The 22,627-nt window shown below is 44.6% G+C and overlaps 1 protein-coding gene across 4 annotated transcripts in view; it reads right to left on the reverse strand.

The window, feature by feature from the left end:
• LOC127578365 (DENN domain-containing protein 5B-like) overlaps positions 1 to 22,627 on the reverse strand; it is a 235,198-nt gene that overhangs the window by 56,381 nt on the left and 156,190 nt on the right. For all 4 annotated transcript variants that reach the window (XM_052030309.1, XM_052030310.1, XM_052030308.1 and 1 more), the window contains 2 exons: positions 10,798 to 11,325; positions 5,492 to 5,723 (listed from right to left, as the gene is read on the reverse strand). In XM_052030309.1, the coding sequence (XP_051886269.1) occupies positions 5,492 to 5,723; positions 10,798 to 11,325 (760 nt within the window). The remainder of the gene's footprint in view (positions 1 to 5,491; positions 5,724 to 10,797; positions 11,326 to 22,627) is intronic.

The raw sequence follows: 22,627 nt of genomic DNA on the forward strand, positions 1-22,627 counted from the left end.
GCAGGTAATTCTGGATGTGTTGTTTGTTATCAGTGTTGTTAAACAAGGATGTGATTCACGCCATGGAGTTAGCTGTGTAAAAAAGTCAGTAATAAGCTTATTACGTTCACCACCGTCATCCTGGCCTTCGAGGCAAAGCACATGAGGCTCTGGTGCTTGTATATCAAAGGAGCAGTACCTTCGAGCAAGCCAACTGTCTGGGAATAAAAAAGCACTTGGTATCAAAGCCTTCCTTCATAAACATCCCAGAGGTCATCATAATTGGAAAACAACTAATGCACAGCAGAGTAAAGAGAACGGAACCCATCGATCAGCATCTCAAACAGAAATAGCAACATAACTTTCCAATAACAAGAGGAGCAAATGAAATGCCTTGCCTGCAAATGTAATAGACCATTCACCAATGTCTGGAGCTGTCAGTCATTGCAGCAGTTAAATGAACACATTCTGAAAGGGTTTTTCCACACTTAAATGAACAACATATGTTGCCCTGATGATTTCATATCATCACTTATGAACTATTACATCAATACTCAAGATAAAGCATAGGCCCAATATTTCAAGATTTACCAAAACCTCACCTGTGGGAGAAAATAACAAACATTATGTGTCACACCTCGGAGGCTACGTCCCCAGCTGAAGGAGTTATTTTCTCCATTTCCCGACGCAGTTGATGGGTCAGAGGTTAACTGTGCCTCTCTTCCCCTTTCATTCGAGCTGCATTGCCAGCTGCTTTCCTGGGATTGCCCGGCCCCTGATTAGCTTCCTGCCTCCGCCATCAATAGGGCTGATGAAGAATGAATGGGCTGCTTCCGAGCCAATGAGGTCATTCAGCAGAGTTGCCTGGCAAGGAGGACTCCTGACAAATGTTTTGATTGGGATGAAATGCAAAAGGATGGGAATTTATAAAGTGCCTGTCACGATCGCAGGCTGTCATTTAAGTACCTTTTGAAGTGCTGTAAGAAACAGCACAGTCAATGCCTGTAGAGCAAGGGAAAGAATCTCCACCACTCCGTCACCTGACCCGACCCCCACACAATGCTCTTCATCCAATGTCATGGTTCCTTTCAAGGAGAGGTGGAACGTCAGTTTAAAACCTTAATTGTAAGATCGATCTTTCACTATCGTAACATTCTCTCAGTGTCTGGGATGGGACTTAAACCCATTCAGAGAAAGGAGCACACCAACATGGCCTATGTTGTGGTATATGAACTATTGGCAAAAAAAAAAACAAAGTAGTATTTTAACTGAGGTCACAGATTCAATTCTACTTCATTGATGGACTGGCTGATCTCTGCTGAGGGCTAGAACTGGGCTCGGCATCCGTGGGAGGAGAAGGCTGCTCAGATCTTCTGAATATCATCTGGCAACCCTCAGAGATAAATGAACATGTGATCAGCTGTGACTGTTAAACCTGCCTCTCGAGCGGTGGGGAACTCTTCTAGCTGGGCTTGCACTGAAAACAGTCACAAGCCAAAGGGCGTAGGAAGTGTCTGAGAACTCAGGTGGTTTAAAATGGGGGTCACTGCAACCTGGGAAATGAGGCATGGAACTGGTTCACTGTCAAACACGGCCACTTAAATCAAAATTATTAACTTTTCAGAAAGAGAATGCGTTCTTCTTCAACAACGGGTCTTTAGAGGAAGAAAAATTACAACAGCATGACAGGGAAACGGAAGAAACATATTGCCCCGGTTATTGAACACAATGGTTACCCTTCAATTATAATTGTCCTTGCATTTAAGCACTTTGCTTAATACCAAGTTCCAAGTAATTGAACTGCTGCATGCTTCACTGAGACAGCAGCACTCCGCATTGATATTTCAATTTAAACTGGAAGCTGCTGTTCAACTAAACTACAGGGAACCAGCAAGTCTCTTGAACTTTTCAGACCTTTACATTAATTTAATCACTTTGTCTATTTACCAGCTTTCCTGAAGGACGCATTTCTGCAACCAATAAAACCCCACAGGTCTTGCCAGCAGTTTGCATGTGTTGCCGAGTGTTGCAAGTCTGCTGTACCTTGGAGAGAGTCATCGGGTCCTGCCCACTTACACAGACTGTCCGAGAGGGGCTGCCGGCAACTGCCAGCAGTGAAACCATTTTTCACCCTTCCTCAGCCCATGACACCACTGAGGCCAAGTATCAGGGTACTAATAAGTTGGACATTAATACATTGCTGGACACCCAAAAAGGGGTAGGTCAAGGGACGTGACCCCACTCACACTACGAGTTCAGGATCTCAGGGTGATTGGCTAAAGGATAGGAGCCTTTCTCGGCCACATTTGAAGTATTGTGTGCATTTCTGGTCGCCACACTACAGGAAGGATGTGAAGGTTTTGGAGAGGGTGCAGAGGAGGTTCACCAGGATGTTGCCTGGATTGGAGTACATTAGCTATAGGGAGAGGTTGTTTTCTCTGGACATCAGAGGCTTGAGAAATGACCTGATAGAAGTATATCAAATGATGAGAAGTACAGACAGGGGAGACAGAGTTTTTCTCCCCAGGGTGGAAACATCAAATACCAGAGGGCATAGGTTAAAGGTGAAGGAGAAAGTTTAAAGGAGATTTGTGAGGCAAGTTTTTCTTTTAAAACTTGGAACACACTGCCTGGGGAAGTGGTGGAAGCAGATATGATAGCAATGTTTGAGAGGCACTTAGACACATGAACAGGCAGGGAGTGGAGGGATGCAGAGCACGGGCAGGCAGACGGGAACAGTTGAATTGGCATCATTGTCAGTGCAGACGTGGTGGGCACATTCCTGTGCTGTGCTACTCCATGTTCTAACTTAGGAGTTGGCCCACAAACCCATTTCAGTTTGATCACGGCTCATCCTTCCTTTAATCCTGTTTGTTCACCTTTGTTCCACATCCCTGACATCCTTGCCAATAAAGTCTGCTGAAATCAGTTTTGAAAGCCAAGTTCAACGCATCAAATAGTCCTTCAGGCCAAGGGTGAATAAATCAGGAGGGCTGACACTCCAGACCACTCACAGCCGAGAAATACAGGCAAGGGATCGAGAGCTTAGTCCACTGCTCAGCTGGAGTCGATATGTGTGGAATAAGGTAAGATTAGATTTCTTTATTAGTCACACGTACATCAAAACACACAGTGGTGGGAATTGAACCCAGGTCGCTGGCGCTGTAATAGCGTTACACTAACCGCTACGCTACTGTGCCTGCACAACAAGCAAGGAAAGAAAGAATGGAGGCTCTGAGACTGCTGCAGTGGTTCTAGAAATTAAATCAAGTGGTTCAATTAAACATGGGAGAAAGGGAGCAAGTCTTTCATTGTACCTGTACTCATGTACATGACAGTACACTTGACTTGATATGGGATGCACGGTAGTGTAGTGGTTATTGTAAAGCCATTACAGTGCCAGCAACTCAGGTTCTATTCTGGCTGCTGTCTGTAAGGAGTTTGTACGTTCTCCACATGTCTGCGTGGGTTTCCTCCGGGTGCTCCGGTTTCCTCCCACATTCCAAAGATGTACGGGTTAGGAAGTTGTGGGCATGCTATGTTGGTGCTAGAATCATGGCGACACTTGCGGGCTGCCCCCAGAACACTCTACGCAAAAGATGCATTTCACTGTGTGTTTCGATGTACATGCAACTAATAAAGATATCTTATCTTAAAGAATCTATGAAATCTAATTCAGGGTGTTAAAACAAAAAAAGTACTTATTGGCAACACTACATCAGCCAATGAGTAGGGGCTTGGCAGATGACTTACAGCAGTCTTGTACATGACAAAGTTAATTTACTCAAAAGCACAGTCCTTTAAAACAGCTGAACAAACAAAAGTATAGCAACCTCTCCCAACAAAAGTCTGGGCAACTCCTCCAGAGAACTGTAGTGAGTGGAGGATAGTTACGCCCAAATCAAGAGCATGAAAACAGTCTGAGTCACTTACACAGGTGTGGTCAAACCTGACTGATGAAAATATCATTCAGTCGCTTTCAGTCCCTACTGGGTGTCCCTAATTGCAGCACTTTTTAAAAAACATAGCCAACTGCAATCACAACTGTTATAACTAAGCTTGCTTCTTGATCAAATGGCTTATAAACACTTAACAAGGCTCTTGATTATCAGTGTAGTAACATTTGTTGCATGCAGTTTTAAACTAGTAACCTTGTCAATAGAGTCGAACAGCACAGAAACTGGCCCTTCAGCCCACCGTGAAGATGCTGCCTGTTGTACTTACCTGCACTAATCCCATTTACCCACATTTGGCCCCAACCCTTTTTATGCCTCTGTTCACCCTTAAATCTGGGGTATCTCCTGTGGCTTAGATACCAATTCCCAACAGCAATGCTGCCTATTAAGGTTCTTCCAAATATGAACTATTTCGCCCTACATCCTTGAAGAATTCACCCAAAGTAAATGTTTCCTTGTATTTATCCTGTGCATATTACAGTTCTGCAAATTCCTTGCAGAAGTCCCAGTTCCCAAGTCTTCTTGAGACATGTTCCTTACCCACCCCACACAATTCTTTGGAAGGCCCGTTCTCCTTGTTGAAGTGCCCATTCCCTATTGTGGGTTCTTCCATTTGGATTGGCCACCAGATATTGGTGAAAGTCACAACCAGGGAGGACCCCTTCTCGTTCAATGTCCAAACATGCTTGTGCTTTCCAGTGTGAGTCATGAACAAATAACCCCTGCAGACATCTTCCACACGTCAGTCAGAGATCACGTGTGGCTTGGTAACAATTGAATGGCTGAACTGAGGTCAGGTCTTGAACTGAACACGCTCTCCTCTAATCTATATCGTTTACCATTACACGAGGCAGAGCCTTTGCCCACTACGCCTCAATAAAAATGCTAACACCTGTATAGATGGACCTTCAGTTCCTGGGGTCTCCAAGGCAATCCCAGGAGGATGTCAGCTATAACACAGAAACATAGAACATAGTAGCTGGGAGTAAGCCATTCAGCCTTTTGAACCTACTTTGCTATTGAATATGATCATGGCTTAATTTCCATCTCAATACCACCTTCCTGCTCTCTCCCCATACCCCTTGATGCCCTTAGTGTTCAGAAATCTATCTCCTTCTTAGATATATCCAGTGATGTGACCTCCATCGTTTTCTGTGACACAGAACTCTGCAGGCTTATTACCCTCTGAGTGAAGAAGTTTCTTCTCACCTCAGTCAGAGATGTTTACCCCTCGTTCTGGACCCCCAACCTGCCAAGCAAAACATCCTCCCCACATTCGGTCTGTCTAGCCCTGTAAGAATTTTGTAAGTCACGTGGGTACACTTTGCAGTGTGAGAAAATAGTGAACAGTATTCACAAATTCCTGTTGTTGAAAGCTAGAGCAAAACATAGATGTTCCGCAAGGCCAACAAGACAGATGAACGTGTCTTAACCTTTGGAGTTCAGTATCATGAGCCAAGCGACTATTTTGAGATATCCTGCACAAGGTAAAAATGATACATTGTTCGGAAAGATGATCCTGCCCACATCTGACCCCAGAGGATAGCTGCACTCACCAGCTTCTTTCAAGATGGTACACTTCTGATAATTCGAGGTGCGTATTGTGGGGACGCGAACGTTGTAGATCTTCATTTTCTCGATGCGTGAATCAAACACCCTGAGAAGAGGGTCCTTCTCCTCCCACAGTGACACAATCTTATTGTCAATGAAAGTGGCAAACATCTGGGTCTCTATGAAGTGCGAGAGGAAAGGAAGGTAGGGCTCTGGCTGGTCAGACAGAAATGAGGCCTAAAATGAAAGAAAGAAATCCATTACTTATTTTTGAAGTCTTGTGTATAATGCAAACCAAACTACACATGATCAGTAAAACCTTGACAATCAATGCCCAACATATGTTGTTCCTGGGCCTGGAATAGTGAAGGTGTTTAAGGGATGAATCTGTCTGGTGCAAGTTACAACACTCTTCTAATAGTTGCAACTTGGCCTTCTTGGCAACACCTTCCTTCTATTGCTCTAAGATTCAGAGATTCGAGCACCATTCTTGTGCTTAAGTTTCATGCAAATGTCCTCCCACGATTTCTCATGAACCGTGGCTTTCTCCCTCCTCTGCTTACTTACCTTTGATAAGGTAAGATAAGATCTTTATTAGTCACATGTACATCGAAACACACTTTTGCATAATGATTTTTGGGGAGCAGCCTGCAAGTGTTGCCACACTTCTGGCACCAACATAGCACGCCCATAACTTCCTGATCCGTACGTCTTTGGAATGTGGGAGGAAACCGGAGCACCCGGAGGAAACCCACACAGACACGGGGAGAACATACAAACTCCTTACAGACAGTGGCCGGATTTGAACCCGGGGCGCTGGCGCTGTAAAGCATTGTGCTAACCACTATGCTACCGTGCCTGTTGAGTGGATTTGTACCATTTGCCTCAACTCCCTACTGAGTTCCACATTCTAACCATCCTCTGGGTAGAGAGGTCTCTCTTTAATAGTCCACTGGATTATCAATATATCACCTCATAATTCTGATCTCACTATTCACATGGAAACATCTTTTCACTTTTATTACAACAAATCCGAGTTAAAAGGTGTCTTTCAGGCAATCATTGAGTGGGACAACCCAGTGGCACAGCAAGTAGGGCTACAGTCTCACAGCTCCAATGACCCAGGTTCAATCCTGACCTCCACTGCTTTTCGTGTGGAACTTGCACATTCTCCCTGTGACCGTGTGGGTTTCCCATAGGAGCTCTGGTCAACTCCCACGTCTCAAGATCATGTGGTTTGGTAGGTTAATTGGCTGCTGTAAGTTGCCCCTAGTGTGTAGGTGAGTGGTAGAATCTGGGGAAGAGATGATGGGAATGTGGGGAGAATAAAAATGGATTATTGTAGATAGTGCTTGATGGAGACACAAGAGATTCTGCAGATGCTGGAATCTGGAGCAACACACACAAAGTGCTGGAGGAACTCAGCAGGTCAGGCAGCATCTATGGAGGGAAATAAACAGTCGACGTTTCAGGTCAAGACCCTTCATCAGGACTGGAAAGGAAGAGGGCAGAAGCCAGAATAAAAAGGTAGGCTTGCCCTATACCAGCTGCAGGGAGGGTGAGGTGTTGGGTTGTCCTGATCTCACAGTGGCCAACCAGTGAAACCAAAAATAGAGTAACGAGTCAAAATTCTTTTTGGGCCTTTTGCTTTGTTATATCACCTGGCTGAAAAACATTATATTATCCAATAGTCCTTCAAATTGGGTTTTCAGAACAACTTATTCTCTTTGCAATAGATTAAAGTTTTTTTTGAGGAAGTTGAAGATCCACTCAACTGAATGGCATCAGTTGAGACACTGTATAGATGCTGTGCCAGAGCTTGGCACAGGAATTGATGAGATGAACTGGCCCAAATGGTGTGAATGCCATTGGGCGTGTCTCTCATTTTCTATTTGTCCTACAAGAGGCTACGTTTTCCCAAACCTGGTCTCATGTAGTTCACGGTGGTTTATGTTTTCCAAGGAAATGTTAAAAAGCTGGGATCCTGTTTTGAGATTGCGGTTTGTGGTGTTGCAGGTTATCCAAGTGTTGCAAGGTGGGGAGGACAGGGTGGTTTGTCCTCAGTAAGATTTTACGTGCATTCATGGGGCATGTCCAAACTCCTCTCTTGAAATAAATTATCCTCTTCTGCAAAGTAGTTAAATCAAAGCCTTGTTCTCAACCCACCTTTAACATTATAGTCAATGGCTGTGCAAGGAGATCTGTGCTATAGGTGCTTGTCCTTTATTTGAGCCCATCTCCCATTATGGATGGATTGGTTTCGGCTCCGAACTTCTGCAGGGTTTTGTACCTCTCAAGCCTCTGTGAGGTTATCACTCAGGTTACCTCTTCAAGGCTGACCATCCCAATTTTTGGGCAGTCGTTCCTGGAGGCCAGGCTGGTGGCTCAGTCAACACGGGCCTTACGGGGACATTACACAGCGTAGTAGGGAGCACTTGAACCAAAGTGTCTGCACAAGCTCTTTGAAGGGGCAATCCACTTCATCCCACTCCCCTACAATTTCCGAGGAGTCCTGCATTGCATTTTACCCCTCCTTATCACAGGATCCATCCCCTTTTGACATTTCGACTGTTGATTCAGTTTCAACCACTTTTTCAGGCGATCATCTGGCGATGATAGCAACGCAACAAGTTAAAAAATGTCTTCAATTTCTCCTGGCTTGATGTAAAGTAACCCTTCTGCCAATGCAAACAGTTTTTCCCCAACATGCTCTCTCATAACACCTCGTCAGCTCTTTTGCGATCACTGCCTTTGCCGACACTGGTAGTCTCTAGTGAGAATATCCCCCTCTCTTCTTTTTGCTGTTCTGATATGCGGGACTGCTGGTTTGCAAAGGTACAAAACCCAGTGAGCTCATGAAAGCTCAGATGAGTGGGGTAAAGGCACAAACTAGTAAAATAGTAAGTAGATGCTTAATTAAAAAAAAGGATAAATTCACAGAACAATTGAGTCACTGCACACATTGGCCTACCTTGTGATAGGGAGGGGGACAACAGGTTTTAATTTAACAGAATTCAATTTTTATAAAATATGGGGTTTATAAAATCAACAAAGGGAGCAAAAAGCAAAAACAGCTGCAGATGCTGGAAATCTGAAACTAAAACAAAGATTGCTGGGGCTCTTCAGCTGGTCAGACACTAGCACAAGAAGCAGGAGTAGGCCACCAGGAGTAAGCCTGCCCCACCATTTAATATGATCATGGCCAATCAACCCCAGGCCTCAACTCCACCTCAAAGCCAGATCTCTATTGCCCTCAATTCCCTGATCTTTCAAAAATGCATTTACCTCCTCTCTAAATACCTCCAGTAACCTAACCTCCACACCTCTGTGGGGTAGAGAATCCCAGAAATTCACCATCCTCTGAGAAATTCCTACACACTTCATAAATGATCACCCTCTTCTAACTATGTTCCCTTGTTTGAAATTTTCCCATGGCTGGAGGCATCTTAAGATCCTCCCTGGCATGCCCCTTAGGATCTTATAAGCTTCTGATCTGCCTGGTCTTCTAAGCTCGATCTTCTGAGCTGCCGCCAATGCTGGCGTATCCTTTCTTAAATAAGAGGGCCAAAACTGTACACATTGGCAAGAGAAGCACTAAGTTAACATTTTGGATTGATGGCCTCTCATTGGACCTTGTGATCTGATGAACAGTCACACTTGGCCCTCCTTTGAGGAATCCGACATTAATGTCAAATCACTTGAAGTGTTTGCTTATTGGTGGTCTCTGCCAGGAACTCCAGCAGCCCTTGTTGACAGGAGTAGGGTGGCATTCTGCACTTGAAGATAATTTTGGTTTGCTGTTAACTTGAATACTTTGCTGGGTGCCCTGCTGTTAACGGGGAAAGCAGGCATGGGGTACTGGTCAGAAATAGACAGTTATTTTTCGACTTCACAGAGGAGATTCATTAGGATGCTGCCTGGAATGGAACATTTCAGTTACAGGGAGAGGCTGGAGAGGTTGGGTTTGTTTTCCTTGGAACAGAGGAGACTGAGGAGAGAATTGATTGAGGTATACAAAATTAAGAAGGGTGCAGATAGGGTCGATGGTGAGAAATTTTCTCCCCCATAATAAGATGTCTAAAACCATTGGGCATAGGTTTCAGGCAAGGAGTAAGAGGGTTAGAGGGAATCAGAGGAAATTTTTTTCACCAAAAAGATGGTTGTAATCTTTAACACACTGTGTGAGAAGGTGGTGGAGGCAGGTACACTCACATCATTGAACAAGTATCTGGACGAGCACTTGAATTGCCAAGGTATAGAAGTTACGGACCAAGTGCTGGTAAATGGGATTTGTGCAGATGGGCACCTGATGGTCACCGTGGACAGGGTGGTCCAAAGTGCCTGTTTCTGTCTTATATAATTCCAAGTAAAAGAGAATTTTGTAAAGATTGGGAATCAGGAAATCAGACAACTGAGCAGGTCACTGAATCCAAGAGCCACAGATTTCAACAAAGAAGCTTTTCCTAATTATCAAGCCGGAAACCTGACCGATAGAGGTTCAGTTTACATTGACCCAGGCCACTCTTCCACAGCAGTTATCACCAGACTGTCCACAACACAGGATTATCAGCAGAAAAAAAATTAACTTTCTGGGGCAGAAAAGGAACCTTCAGGAGATGCCACTGTCAGCAGCACACTGCATTATTGTGATCAGTATCTGGCTCCCTGCAGTAAAGATGTTTGGGTTCTTTCAGTCCCCTTAGCTCAGATAAAAAACACATCCACAGGCTTTTGCAGTCCTTCTTCCAGCCTTCCTCCACTTCAGGTATGAAAATTGCACGGTGTTACTAGGGCAGCAGAGTAGCGCAGCTGGTACAGCCGCTGCCTCACAGCACCAGAGACCCAGGTTCGATCCTGACCTCTGGTGTGTCTATGTGCATTTTGTACATTCTCCCTGTGATTGCATGGGGTTCTTCCTACGTTCCAAGGACGTGTGGCTTGGTATGTCAATTGACCACTGTAAATTGCCCCGTGTGTTGGTGAGTGGTAGGATCTGGGGGGAGGTGATGGGAATGTGGGGAGAATAAAAATAGGAATTGATTGTGGACTTCAGGAAGGGGAAGTTGGGAGAACACACACCGGCCTTCATTGAGGGGTCAGCGGTGTGATAATAAACCTGATTCTGAAAATGGGATTAATATCGGATTGGTGTAAATGGGTGGTTGATGGTTGGCGTGGACATGGTGCGTTTCCGTGCTGTATCTCTCGATGGCTGTACTTCTGGTAACACCAAGAACCAAACATCCCAGAACTTTAAAGCAGGAGGGGAGGGGGAAGGGGGAGGGGGAAGGGGGAGGAGGAGGAGGAGTACCTTGTCAAAATTCTGCATCTGCTCCCGATTGGTCAACCATGACTCCATATCCTGCGTGGGTTGGATGACAAAGGCCTCGTAATCGGCGAACATCTGGGTGAAGCGCTTGGCAAAGACTTCGCGGAGCTGCACAGCCAGTTTGTAATCACGCAGCTCTTCCTCGCTGCACTGGCATTTGGTGTCCTTCTCCTTCTCCAGGGGCGCCGCGATTTCCATCTTCTCCACGGCCACCCCCGTCCGCTTTGCCAGGGCCTGAAGCCGGGCCAGCGTCTCGTTGCCTTTCAGCAGCTCGTACATGTCGATGGTGGTGCTGGTCAGGTTGCCGTTCTTCTTGTCTAGCTCATCCAACACCAGGTTCTTCAGCTCGGTGGCGCTCTCGCTGCAGTGCAAGTTCCCCTCGGGAGGGATCCCAAACTGAAGAAGCACCTCCGAGATCTCCTGGATAAACTCCAGCTTGTTCGGGAACTGCGGGAAATCCTCCGGCAGATCGATGAAGTGGTTGTCAATGTCCACAAAACACAGATTCGCCTACAAGACAGATAAAAGGAAGGGTAATTGACAATCCTGCTGTACACTGAATCAACGGGGTCGGGCAGCTATTGGCTGCTGTAAATCGCCCCTTTTGTGTAAGAGAGTGGTAGAATCTGGGGATGGTGCAACAAATTGATGGGAATGTGGAGGGAATAATTGCAGTGAAAAATTAGTGGGGAATAGGATTGCTTGGTGAGCAGGCATGGACTTGATGGGCTCCTTATATGCCCTAAGGAAACATGGAGAAGGTTGTGTGCTTGAGCCCCACTCTAGAGACTTGAGCATGTAATCCAGGTGGACATTTCAGTGGAGCACTGGGAGCACACTGCAGTGTCAGAAGTGCTGCCTCATTATAGACCATCTCAAGCACAAAAAAGACTACGTCACTATTTCAAGAGCGGAGGCAATCCTTCTGGTATCTTGGCCAACATTTATACCTCAACCATTATTACCAGAGCAGATTATCTGTTCATTATTGTTTCTGCTTGTAGTGCCTCTCTGTGCACAGAGTGTCTCTTACGTTTCTGTACATTGCAACAATTACTGCACTTCAAAGCACACTGTAGGAGCACTAAAACACATAATCTCTCTCAATAGATAAGCATGCAACTTGTAAAGCTGGATTCTTTTCTCCACTGGGTTACTGGAAAAAAAAGTTGCAATCTAGTGTGAAACAATTTTTTCTCTTTCAACAGGACTTTCCCAACTGAAAGCCGACACTCTTGGCTGGCCCAGGTACTGGGACTCTCCACATTAATTCTCCCATCTATCCATTACCCTTGCCGATGTTTGACTGGGCGATTCAGTAGAGTTTTCAGCAACACAGAGGTTGCATCTGAATCGGTTTCTGCCTTCTTCTAGCATCCACAGACGTACATTTGCTGTTGGGGTCAAGAGATTGCCATCAGTAACACGAGGTAGCAAAAGTACAAGCTTCAAACCAGACTGTGTCCCAAAGTAACAGTACAGCATCCTATCACAGCCTCACATAAAACACCCAAACACCTCGTGAGAATGTCTGACTAATGGAGAATACTGATCCTCAAATTCACTTCCCCAGATGCACTGCTCGCTGTCAATATGTAGGTTGGGCAATCTGTTTGAAAATCCATGCCAATCTTAGTGGGGAAGGGATGTTAGAAGGATCTCGCACGTTGGGTCCTTATCACAAGTGCCTGTTTGGTGCTAGCATTCATTCACTTGCTTTACCATGGTTGTGGGTACCAGTCTACTCACTGAGATGAGACACAGAGTGCCACAAGGGCTCTCAGAATCAGCCTCTCAGTTTAACGATACTTCTGTCCAATCTGATGAAGGTCCAAAGCAGATAAAGGTAGTAAGGTGGTGAGGGTGTTATACTGAAAAGGTTAACAAGTGAGCCATCAGATTTGAACCGGCGCCATCTCCACAGCAAGAGAGAGAAATGCTGGGCACATACTCAGGAGATTGCATTGCTCAGGCCAAAGACTGCAAGAGGCTTCTGTCTCATGCTGACAATGGAGGCATCTTTCCTCAATCAACCATCAGGGTTAGCCAACACTTGGTCCTTGGCAAACTGACCAAGGCACAACCAAACCCTTTGCCTCCTGCAGCATCACTAACTCTCAACGAGAGATCTGACATTTCTCCACCTCTCAGATTTAACACAGCAAAACCCACGTACAACATCCTCAGCGTCTTCCCAGAATGATGCAAGCACTTCAGAAGCTGCAATTTATTAAATAAATATACTTTACCTGGGAGTAAAGATGCCAGAAACAAATCTTAAAAGCCCGAGAGCTGGTTTTATTCCAAGGATGAAACACATCGTTCTAAACTGCATTTGGATTAAAAATCAGATAGGAGTTTCAGTGATCCAATATTTAAGAATGGAATTAAGGGTTCATAGACCCTCGTTGAAATCGTTCCTTTTGTTATCTGATCTCACTGCTTTAGTAATTCACCAATGGGCTAGCAAGAAGTGTACCTCTTGGGGCCCCCTGTTCTGGTGGTCACAAAATATCCATAGGGGCATGTAAACTGAAATGTAGTTTACACATCTCCTTGTCAATGACAAGTTACCCATCAGTCGAAGCCTCAGCAGCATTCCTCAACACCCACATTAGGTGCTAGCTGGAACAAGACCCCAGTAACCTGGGCAAGCTCCTTCCCACACAACAGTTCAAATGCCTCCACTGTGTTGCAAATGTGACTGGATGTGCCCCATGTGGACTCTCACAAGGGCACACTGACACAGCAGTAATGCTGCCACCTCACTGATCCAGTGACCCAGATTCAATTCTGACTTCTGAAACTGTCTGTGTGGAGTTTGCATGTTCTCACTTGGACAGGGTGGGTTCCTTCCCACATCCCGAAGATGTGCTGCTACGTAGGGTATTGGCTGCTGTAAATTGCCCCTTGTGTAGATGGGTGGTTGTAGATTCAGGGTGCTGTTAGAGAGAATAGGCTACAGGCAAGTGGGGGAAGTGGGATTTATGGGAATACTCAGAGCTGGTATAGAATCAATGGGGCTGAATGGATTCATTCTATATCATAAGGAAATAAGAGGTTTAAAAAAGTCAAGGGCATCCTGATAGGTTTACAGCAAGCCATTGCCAGGATCAATATAAAGTAATACATGTCAGCTCCCTTGAAGACTCAGTTGGCAAGTTGCCTGCCTAGTGTGGTTAGCTCAAAACCAGAGTCCACGATTTAATCCATGTGCAGTAACGGGGCTCAGCACCTGTGGACTAACCTATCAATCTTGCTGCTGTTGGTCATTATCCGGCAACAGTAAAGTGCACATGAATCGACACTGTGAGGGAAGGGCCAGGTTGACAGAAGCCCAGCACTAGCCTCCAGTTGCTACACATGAAGGAATCGGCCATGCGCCAGACAGCACAGGGTGCCCTCTCGATCACTGCTCTACAACAGTGACTGCATTTCAGCGTAACACCAAGCAAATCTCCACGAGGCACCAGTGGATACTTTGCTGAGCCAGGGTCTTCTCACGCACCTCAGCGCAGTCCAGGAAGTGACAGGAGAAAATTAGTGGGACAGAAAATTAAACATCCCATTATAACTGCCATCAACAACACATGCTAAACCTGTTGAACACCAGCAGTGCCTGTTTATGATCTCATTAGTTAACTAGAAATGTCAGCACGGAGCCAGGTTTTAGACTTAATTGGGAGCCTCCAGGGAAGCAGTGACTTTTCTCTCTGAAAAGAGGTTGTTTTAGTTTGTTTGGTTTATGTAAATGGACACATAATACTCAAGGCAGAAAGAGGCAAAGCTGCATTAATATTTCTGGAAATTAACTGTGACCAAAAGGCAATGAAGGATGACTGTGAGCACTGAACCTTAGATACCCTCGGAGCTGATCAACGAAAAGAAGAATGCTGATGGTGCAGGTCATTTGGCACAAGCTTCATACTATCTCAGCCTCTAAACTACTATTCTTTGTAGGCAAGTCTGGGCAGTGTATTCTGGTAGGCTATTTGAAGGTGATAACATTACGATCACCGCCAAACCTTCCCTAACCCGATGGGCTGTATGGATCAATTGGACACCTGTAATGTGATTTGCTCACTGTCCAATGATGGGCCTGACAATCTCCCGACTAAGTTCATCACTTGACCATCCCTCCTGCATGCTGATGTCATCACTACCTTCATTTCATGGGTGATTGACATAGAAACCCTCGGTCCATTACACACGTTACTGGGTTGAGAAGTGGCCATATATCTGCTCCCTACTTCTATCCCAAAAAGAAAGGGCACAGTTGTTAAAATCTCCAAGCTTTCGACATCAGAAACAGGAGTTCGACAAGTTTTAAAAACTTCAAAAAAAAAATTTGGCCCAATTTCTACTTTCATTGAATTGTTTGCCCAGGATGAACTTAGTAGGGAGATTGTCAGGCCCATCATTGGACAGTGAGCAAGGCACATTATGAGCATCCAATTGATCCATACAGTCTGTTGGATTAGGGAAGGTTTGGGGGTGATTGTAATGTTATCACGGTTAAATAGCCTGGATTGGAGAGCATGTCTTATGAGGATAGGTTGAGTGAGCTCGGACTTTTCTCTTTGGAGAGAAGGAGGATGAGAGGTGACTTGATAGAGGTGCACAAGATGATAAGAGGCATAGATTGTGCGGACAGTCAGAGACTTTTTCCCAGGGCGACAATGGCTAACACGAGGGGACATAATTTTAAGGTGATTGGAGGAAGGTATAAGGGGGATGTCAGGGGTAAGTTTTTTTTACACAGAGAGTGGTGGGTGCGTGGAACGCAATGCCGGCAGAGGTTGTGGCGGCAGATACATTAGGTACATTTAAGAGACTCTTAAATAAACACATGAATGATAAAAAATAAGGGTTATGTGGGAGGGAAGGGTTAGATAGAGCTTAGAGCAGGATAAAATGTCGGCACAACATAGTGGGCCGAAGGGCCTGTACTGTGCTGTAGTGTTCTATGTTCTATGTTGTAGAATACATTGCCCAGACTTGCCTGCAAAGAATAGTAATTTAGAGGTTGAGATGGTATTTTGGGCAAAGATAGCTCAACCTTGTTGGCTGATATTTTGGGTAAACAATTATACAGGCAATGTTAACCAAACTCACTAGCCTGACTTCCCAGACCAAAACTCCAATGCAAAATCCCAGATGGAGTCAGAAGCCCTGGGAGATGCCAGGGCTCCACTCAGACAGAGGCAGCTTATCACTCAACTGTCCAACATACCAAAACATCTCAGAGCCACATTGCTGAATGGTGGGGGCTGCCCTCCAACACAAAGGCTGGGAAGTTCCACCTCCTGGTGAGTAGGAAGTCGGAAGGTGGCTCAGCAACCAGCAAGTTGCCCCACTGACCTGGGATCTTCCAATCAGGAACAAAGGCAAGTGCGAGCTGATATTCCAATATCTGTGGGTCTGACCACCTTGTGCACTGTTGAAACTTGCAAGCAGGGTTGTAGGGCAGCAAACAGTTGTGGGCATCCAATCTGACATTCCCTCCCTAACTCCGGGGACATCAGCCCAGTTTAAGTATTGGTATTGGTTTGTTATTGTCACTTGTACCGAGGTACAGTGAAAAACTTGTCTTACAAACCGATCTTACAGGTCAATTCATTACACAGTGCAATTACATCAAGTTAGTACAGAGTGCATTGATAGTTAGAGACATAGAGTTTAAATTTAAAAGTGTAGAATGATTATAGTAAAGGTAATGAGCAGATCTGTGAGAGCAGCTTGTAACATGTCGCCACACTCCGGCGCCATCTTAAAATTTTGATGAGAGTCACTTATTTTCACTACAACTGTTAGGAATGGTTTAGATGTCAGCTTATGGGCAGTGGGATAATTATCCATCTTGTGTTTGATGCTTTCTTTACCGGAGATTCCATCTCACTAGAAAGTGCCACGTTGTCCTGGCCAATGCCATCATTACCCTCGTCAAAGTTCCACCTGCCTTTATCGGGGTATGTGCGTTATTGTTTATTTTATTTTTATTAGGGGTGGACAGGATCCTCCAAAGGCGATTTCTCATCTGGAGCTAAGTAGCTTCTCGATCTGTGGTCCCAGCTTGGGCTTTACATTAGGGACATACAGGATGAGCAGACCTGGCTGGCAAGAGTCGGTCACAAAAGGTTGGAAAGGACCATAAACTCAAGTCCCAGGCTTAAAACAGATGATAGGCCTGAGAATTACATTTTCAACAAGACCTGTGGAACTTTATAAAGAAGTTGGAATATTCATGGGGTGTTTTTTTGGTTTAATATCAAGGATTGAATCTAAAAGTGCTTTATGAATAACTTTTTAATGACACAAAAGATGACCATTCTACCTGTTGTGCCAATGCCAGCCAATAAAGAACCACCCAGCTTAAATCCCACATCCCAGTACTAAGTTGGTAATCATGCAGGTCACGGTTCTTCAAGCACACAGCCAACCACATTTTAAATGTGATGAATATACAGCACAGTACAGGCCCTTCAGCCCACAATGTTGTGTCAACGTTTTATCCTGCTCAAAGATCTATCTAACCCTTCCCTCCCACATAGCCCCCTATTTTTCTATCATTCATGTGTTTATCTAAGAGTCTCTTAAATGTCCCAAATGTATCTGCCCCCACCACCTCTGCCGGCAGTGCGTTCCACGCACCCACCACTCTCTGTGTAAAAAAACTTACCCCTGACATCCCTCCCATACCTTCTTCCAATCACCTTAAAATTATGTCCCCTCGTGTTAGCTATTGTCGTCCTGGGAAAAAGTCTCTGGCTACCCACTCGATCTATGCCTCTTATCATCTTGTACACCTCTATCAAGTCACCTCTCATCCTCCTTCGCTCCAAAGAGAAAAGCCCCAGCTCGCTCAACCTGTCCTCATAAGACATGCTCTCCAATCCAGGCAACATATTGGTAAATCTCCTCTGCACTCTCTCTAAAACTTCCACATCCTTTCTGTAGTGAGGCGACCAGAACTGAACACAATACTCCAAGTGTGGTCTGACCAGAGTTCTATAAGAGCTGCAACATCACCTCGTGGCTCTTAACTCAATACCCCGACTAATGAAGTACAACACTCCGTACACCTTCTTAACAACCCTATCGACCCATGTGGCAACCTTGAGGGATCTATGGACGTGGACCCCAAGATCCCTCTGTTCCTCCACACTGCTAAGTGTCCTGCCATTAACCTCGTATTCTGCCTTTGAATTCGATCTCCCGAAGTGTATCACTTCACACTTAACCGGGTTGAACTCCATTTGTCACTTTCAGCCCAGCTCTGCCTTCTGTCAATATCCTGTTGTAATCTACAGCAATCTTCTACACTTTCCACGACATCACCAACCTTTGTATCATCAGCAAACTTACTAACCTACCCTTCCACATCTTCATCCAAGTCATTTATAAAAATCACAAAGAGCAGGGATCCCAGAACAGATCCCTGTGGAACACCACTGATCACCAACCTCCAGGCAGGATATGCTCCATCTACCACCACCCTCTGTTTTGCTGCTTCTTAGTCCAGACCTCTTCTACACTCTGGGCGAGAACATTAGTGCTCATCCCTCTAATCCTCCAGACGGTCCGTGCCCCTGATATTTGACTCCTCAGCTAAGGGAAATAAGATCTTTCCTATTGGCTCTATTCAATTTTATACCAGCTGAATACCATTTTTAGTAAATATTTTGCAACAATGCGATTGGTTCATCTTCTCGTCAATGTGCACGACAGAAAATAATGACAATAAATAAATTTGCAAAAAAAGAGCATTTTGCTTAGACAAAATCCAATTCACCAAGAAATTTGGGCAAGACAAACAGGGCACAACTGAAATATGATGAATCAGTTAACAAGGATTTCAAGATATTAATCAATATATATTCTGTTAATTTAATCCTTCAAACCCTGCCAGCAGATTTTTGTTGAATTAATGATCCAAATGATTGTCAAATCATGATTAAAAAATATAATTCATTGATATTTATGTCAAAGCTTGTATGTAAAATCAGTGGCAATGTTGGTTTGCTTTATTAAGAAAGACAAAAGAGATATCATTAAGCATCAGTTCCACATGATTTAGAGCAGCCCGTACATATCAATCATAGCCTTGCTAATTTTATTTGTACAGAGGAAGGGAAAAGCGAGCATGCTGGAAAATAAGGAATGGAGTAAGTCATTCTTGGGAGGTAATCACAGTGGTGCTTGATCCCTTCTCACTTCAAGTTCAATCCCGAGCCAATTCTCTGGCTTTAGGGAGGTGCGCGCAACATGTGCGGCCTTGAGCACAGACTGAAGGATGAAAACACACAGACACACAACTGCACTGAGGATGCTGTGAAGGGCATGTATACAAGCTGTGCCTGTCTGAAGGATACACACTGTAAACTGCTTCAGTACTTACTGAAGAACACAAACACACTGATCTCAGAATTCTATGCGGTAACACAACATTTCTGAGCGGAGGCTAATTTGGTCAATAACTTCACTGTGTACCTGCTGCATCAAGAGCATACCTGGATTCGTGCGTCAGGTCCTCCATTCACATGTGCCACTAGCACAGAAGCTGCTGTCCACGCTCAGTGAGGTAACATGGCAAGGAATGTCTAATGATGTTAATTGTTCAGTGTGTATGAGGTCAACACACTGAAGTAGATCCTAGCTATAAAACCATAAGATATAGGAGTATAAATAGGCCAGTCGGCCCATCGAGTCTGCTCCATTCCATCATGGCTGATCGTCTTTTCAACCCCATTCTCACGCCTTCTCCCCGTAACCCTTAACCAATCAAGAACCTATCAACCTCTGCCTGAAATACACCCAATGGTTTGGCCTGCACAGCCCTCTGTGACAACAAGTTCCACAGATTCACCACTCTCTGGTGAAGAAATTCCTCCTCATCTCAGTTTTAAAAATGTCCTTCCTTGGCCAAATTCCCCGCCCCTGCCACTATCTCCCCTGCGATCGTCCCTCTCTACGGCCTGCCATTCTCCTACAACCAGCTGAGTTTCTGCGTGAGGTCCATTCTTTGCAAGGGGGAAGGTTATGAGCAAAAGACCTTTGTGCAGGCCTCCTAGTGTAAAGCCTGATCCAATCTTGGGCCTGGAGTGTGAAAGGAAATATTGAGGTGGGAGGTGAAGGCTGGGTGTGGGAGTGCCTTTCCCAAAACCAATGCGAACCCCCTGTACAACTGCTCAGGTGTGTGGCAGTTCTGATACCACTGTGTCCTGCATTGGATGGACACTGAAGGACCTAAACTATGGCCTGCAGAGTGTACATATCTAAAGGGGCTTCCACACAGTGAATGCTCAGTGTAATGCTGCAAATACACATTTGTACTGTATTCTGATGCAGCATAGAATGCTACTGCTTGGAAAATCAATGCCACACATTATATATTCTTACTGGCACACTATTCAATTTAAAACTTCAAACAGTGACTGTGCTTGTGCATCACGTGCTTGGAATAAATAACCCCACCAGCCCTGGATCTGGGGATGGTGTTGGCCCAAGCTCCTGATTTGCGAATGAATGTACTATATTTTTGATTAACCTTTGGCAGCTTAGCTGAAGCAAACCGATTGACATTGGGTAGATCAACACGGTCATTGAACTCAGCAGGGGTCCATGAGCACACAAGGACAACTCCGAGGCTTGCCTGGAGTAGTCTCACGTATTGTCACTTCCAGATTCATATTCGGTCTTGTTTTTAATCCAATGTACAATATATGGATCTTTATTTTGTTAATGATTATTTTGTTGCTTGGCTGTGAACACAGGGACAACTACAGTGGATCAACAAGATGATGCAACATTTAGACAGACCTTCAGTGACTTCTGTTCCGAAAATTTTTTTCAGACGAGCAAATAAATGTACTGGCAGCACAGACTGCAGTACAGTTCAGAGAGTCATCAGGCAGCAACATCCCTGTAACAGTCACCCAGTGGGCTTACTGCTGCTTCAGGCATGCACACTGAAGCTTCCGCATGGAGCTAAGCTGGCTTCACTGCAGAGTGTAGCATTGATCCAATTCACGCTCAGTTTCTAGCATTGTATGTAGCTGTAAACTCAACATATCAAAGAAGTCTTTGTTGCCAGTATACAGTACAACACAAGGAGCACTGGGGTGAACACTGATGCATGTCACAGATTAAATTAGCTACAATTTTATCAATAATTAGGCTAGATGATATCAAGCAGTTAGGAAGTAAATTGTCAACAGGGAAATCTTTACATGGGACAAAACCAGACAATCAATCTCTCATTCAATCCATTCTTCCCTCTTGCTGGACAGGTGCCAGACACCCTCTGGTCTCTTGGCTGAATGGGCTTTAAAAGTATAGAGTTTGGTATCACATGCTGGCAGGTTAAGTGACAACAGACAGCCTGACACTGAGCTCACGTAATCCGCAGGTAAGCACTTCCAGTGGGAGCCTCAATCATAACTGGGAGTCCTTCCAGGTTGTTTCATCCCCAAAAACTGTAACATTCCTACCTCCATCCAAGGATCACTGAGCATAGTGTAGACTGGAAATAGTTCCAGATGCTCCTGGTTTGTGGAGCTCAGTTCCCTACTGGACAAAGAGTTGGGGGGACTAAAGGTACAGGGATGGAGTTTATTATCAAAATCCCTATTAATCAGTAGGGGTAAAAAGCAGCAAGGCTTTGGCCAGAGATTATACCATATGCAAAAATGCACCTTAGAGCAAGGGGACGGATGTGCTTATTTTTTCTTAGATCTTGGACTTCCAGTCTATTTTTACACAATTATTATTTGTTTAATTCGCACTTGGAAATGAGCCCTGTGATGTGTGGAAACTTTCACAAGTCTGGCAGCTGTTGAGACAGCTGCAAGTTATTGGGTGACAGATCTCCACAAATTCAAATGCCGACTCCTTCCGGAATACTCACTGCCAGCTTATTTCTGCCAACTCACCGCTGGCCAACAACTGGCTCAATGCTGGAACTTATATTTGCCTTGACACAGTTTGAAGTGTCATTTTCACTGACTCTTTCCAAGACATGCTATTTAAATGCAAAGCATATGAATTAGGAGCAGGATTAAACTGTTTGGCTCCTCAGTCCAGCTCCACCACTTAATAAGATCATAGCTGTCCAGTTCAAAAGAAATTTTCACTTAAACATGACATGGATTCTAAAAATAATTAAACTGGATTGGAGTAGAGGCTGCCACTGGACAAGTCTGTGTTCCAATGAAATAACCAGCCGACAATTGTAAGTATTTTAATTTGGGCAGCAAGTCATCATGTCTCTCTCACACACACACAGGGACAAGAGTCGAATATTTCTGATGAAGTAAACTGTTTTCAAGGGATCATGTACATTTGATATGCGGTTGTCTGTTCCCAGTCTGGGTTTATTTTCAATTGTTTCATTCCTTCAGCTGCATTTTTTCTTAACACAATAGGGTAGTGGTTACAGAAACACAGGAAAATGGGAAAAACCTTTCGAGGCTCTTCTGCTATTCAAATGGATCATAAACAAAATGATGGAACTCCCTCACCCATCCTGGTTCTGTAACTCTTCACCCATTTGCCTTATAAAAATTCATCAACTTCTGTTCAAACATTTTCAATTCACATTTTGCCTTAACATCATTTTGGGATTGAGTTCTGAATGTCAAGTACTCTTGATGTGCCCCGCTCTCATTTGGTTGGTGAGTGCACTTGGCAGCAAGAAAAAGTGAATCTGCATGACATGACACCTGATCACATCCTTGGGATGCCTCAGATTGGTTCCCTGCTAATGACTTGCTTTTTGAGACACAGTCCACTACAGGAAAAGCACGACTATCAA

Source organism: Pristis pectinata, chromosome 15, assembly GCF_009764475.1.
Source record: "Pristis pectinata isolate sPriPec2 chromosome 15, sPriPec2.1.pri, whole genome shotgun sequence".
Taxonomy (NCBI): domain Eukaryota; kingdom Metazoa; phylum Chordata; class Chondrichthyes; order Rhinopristiformes; family Pristidae; genus Pristis; species Pristis pectinata.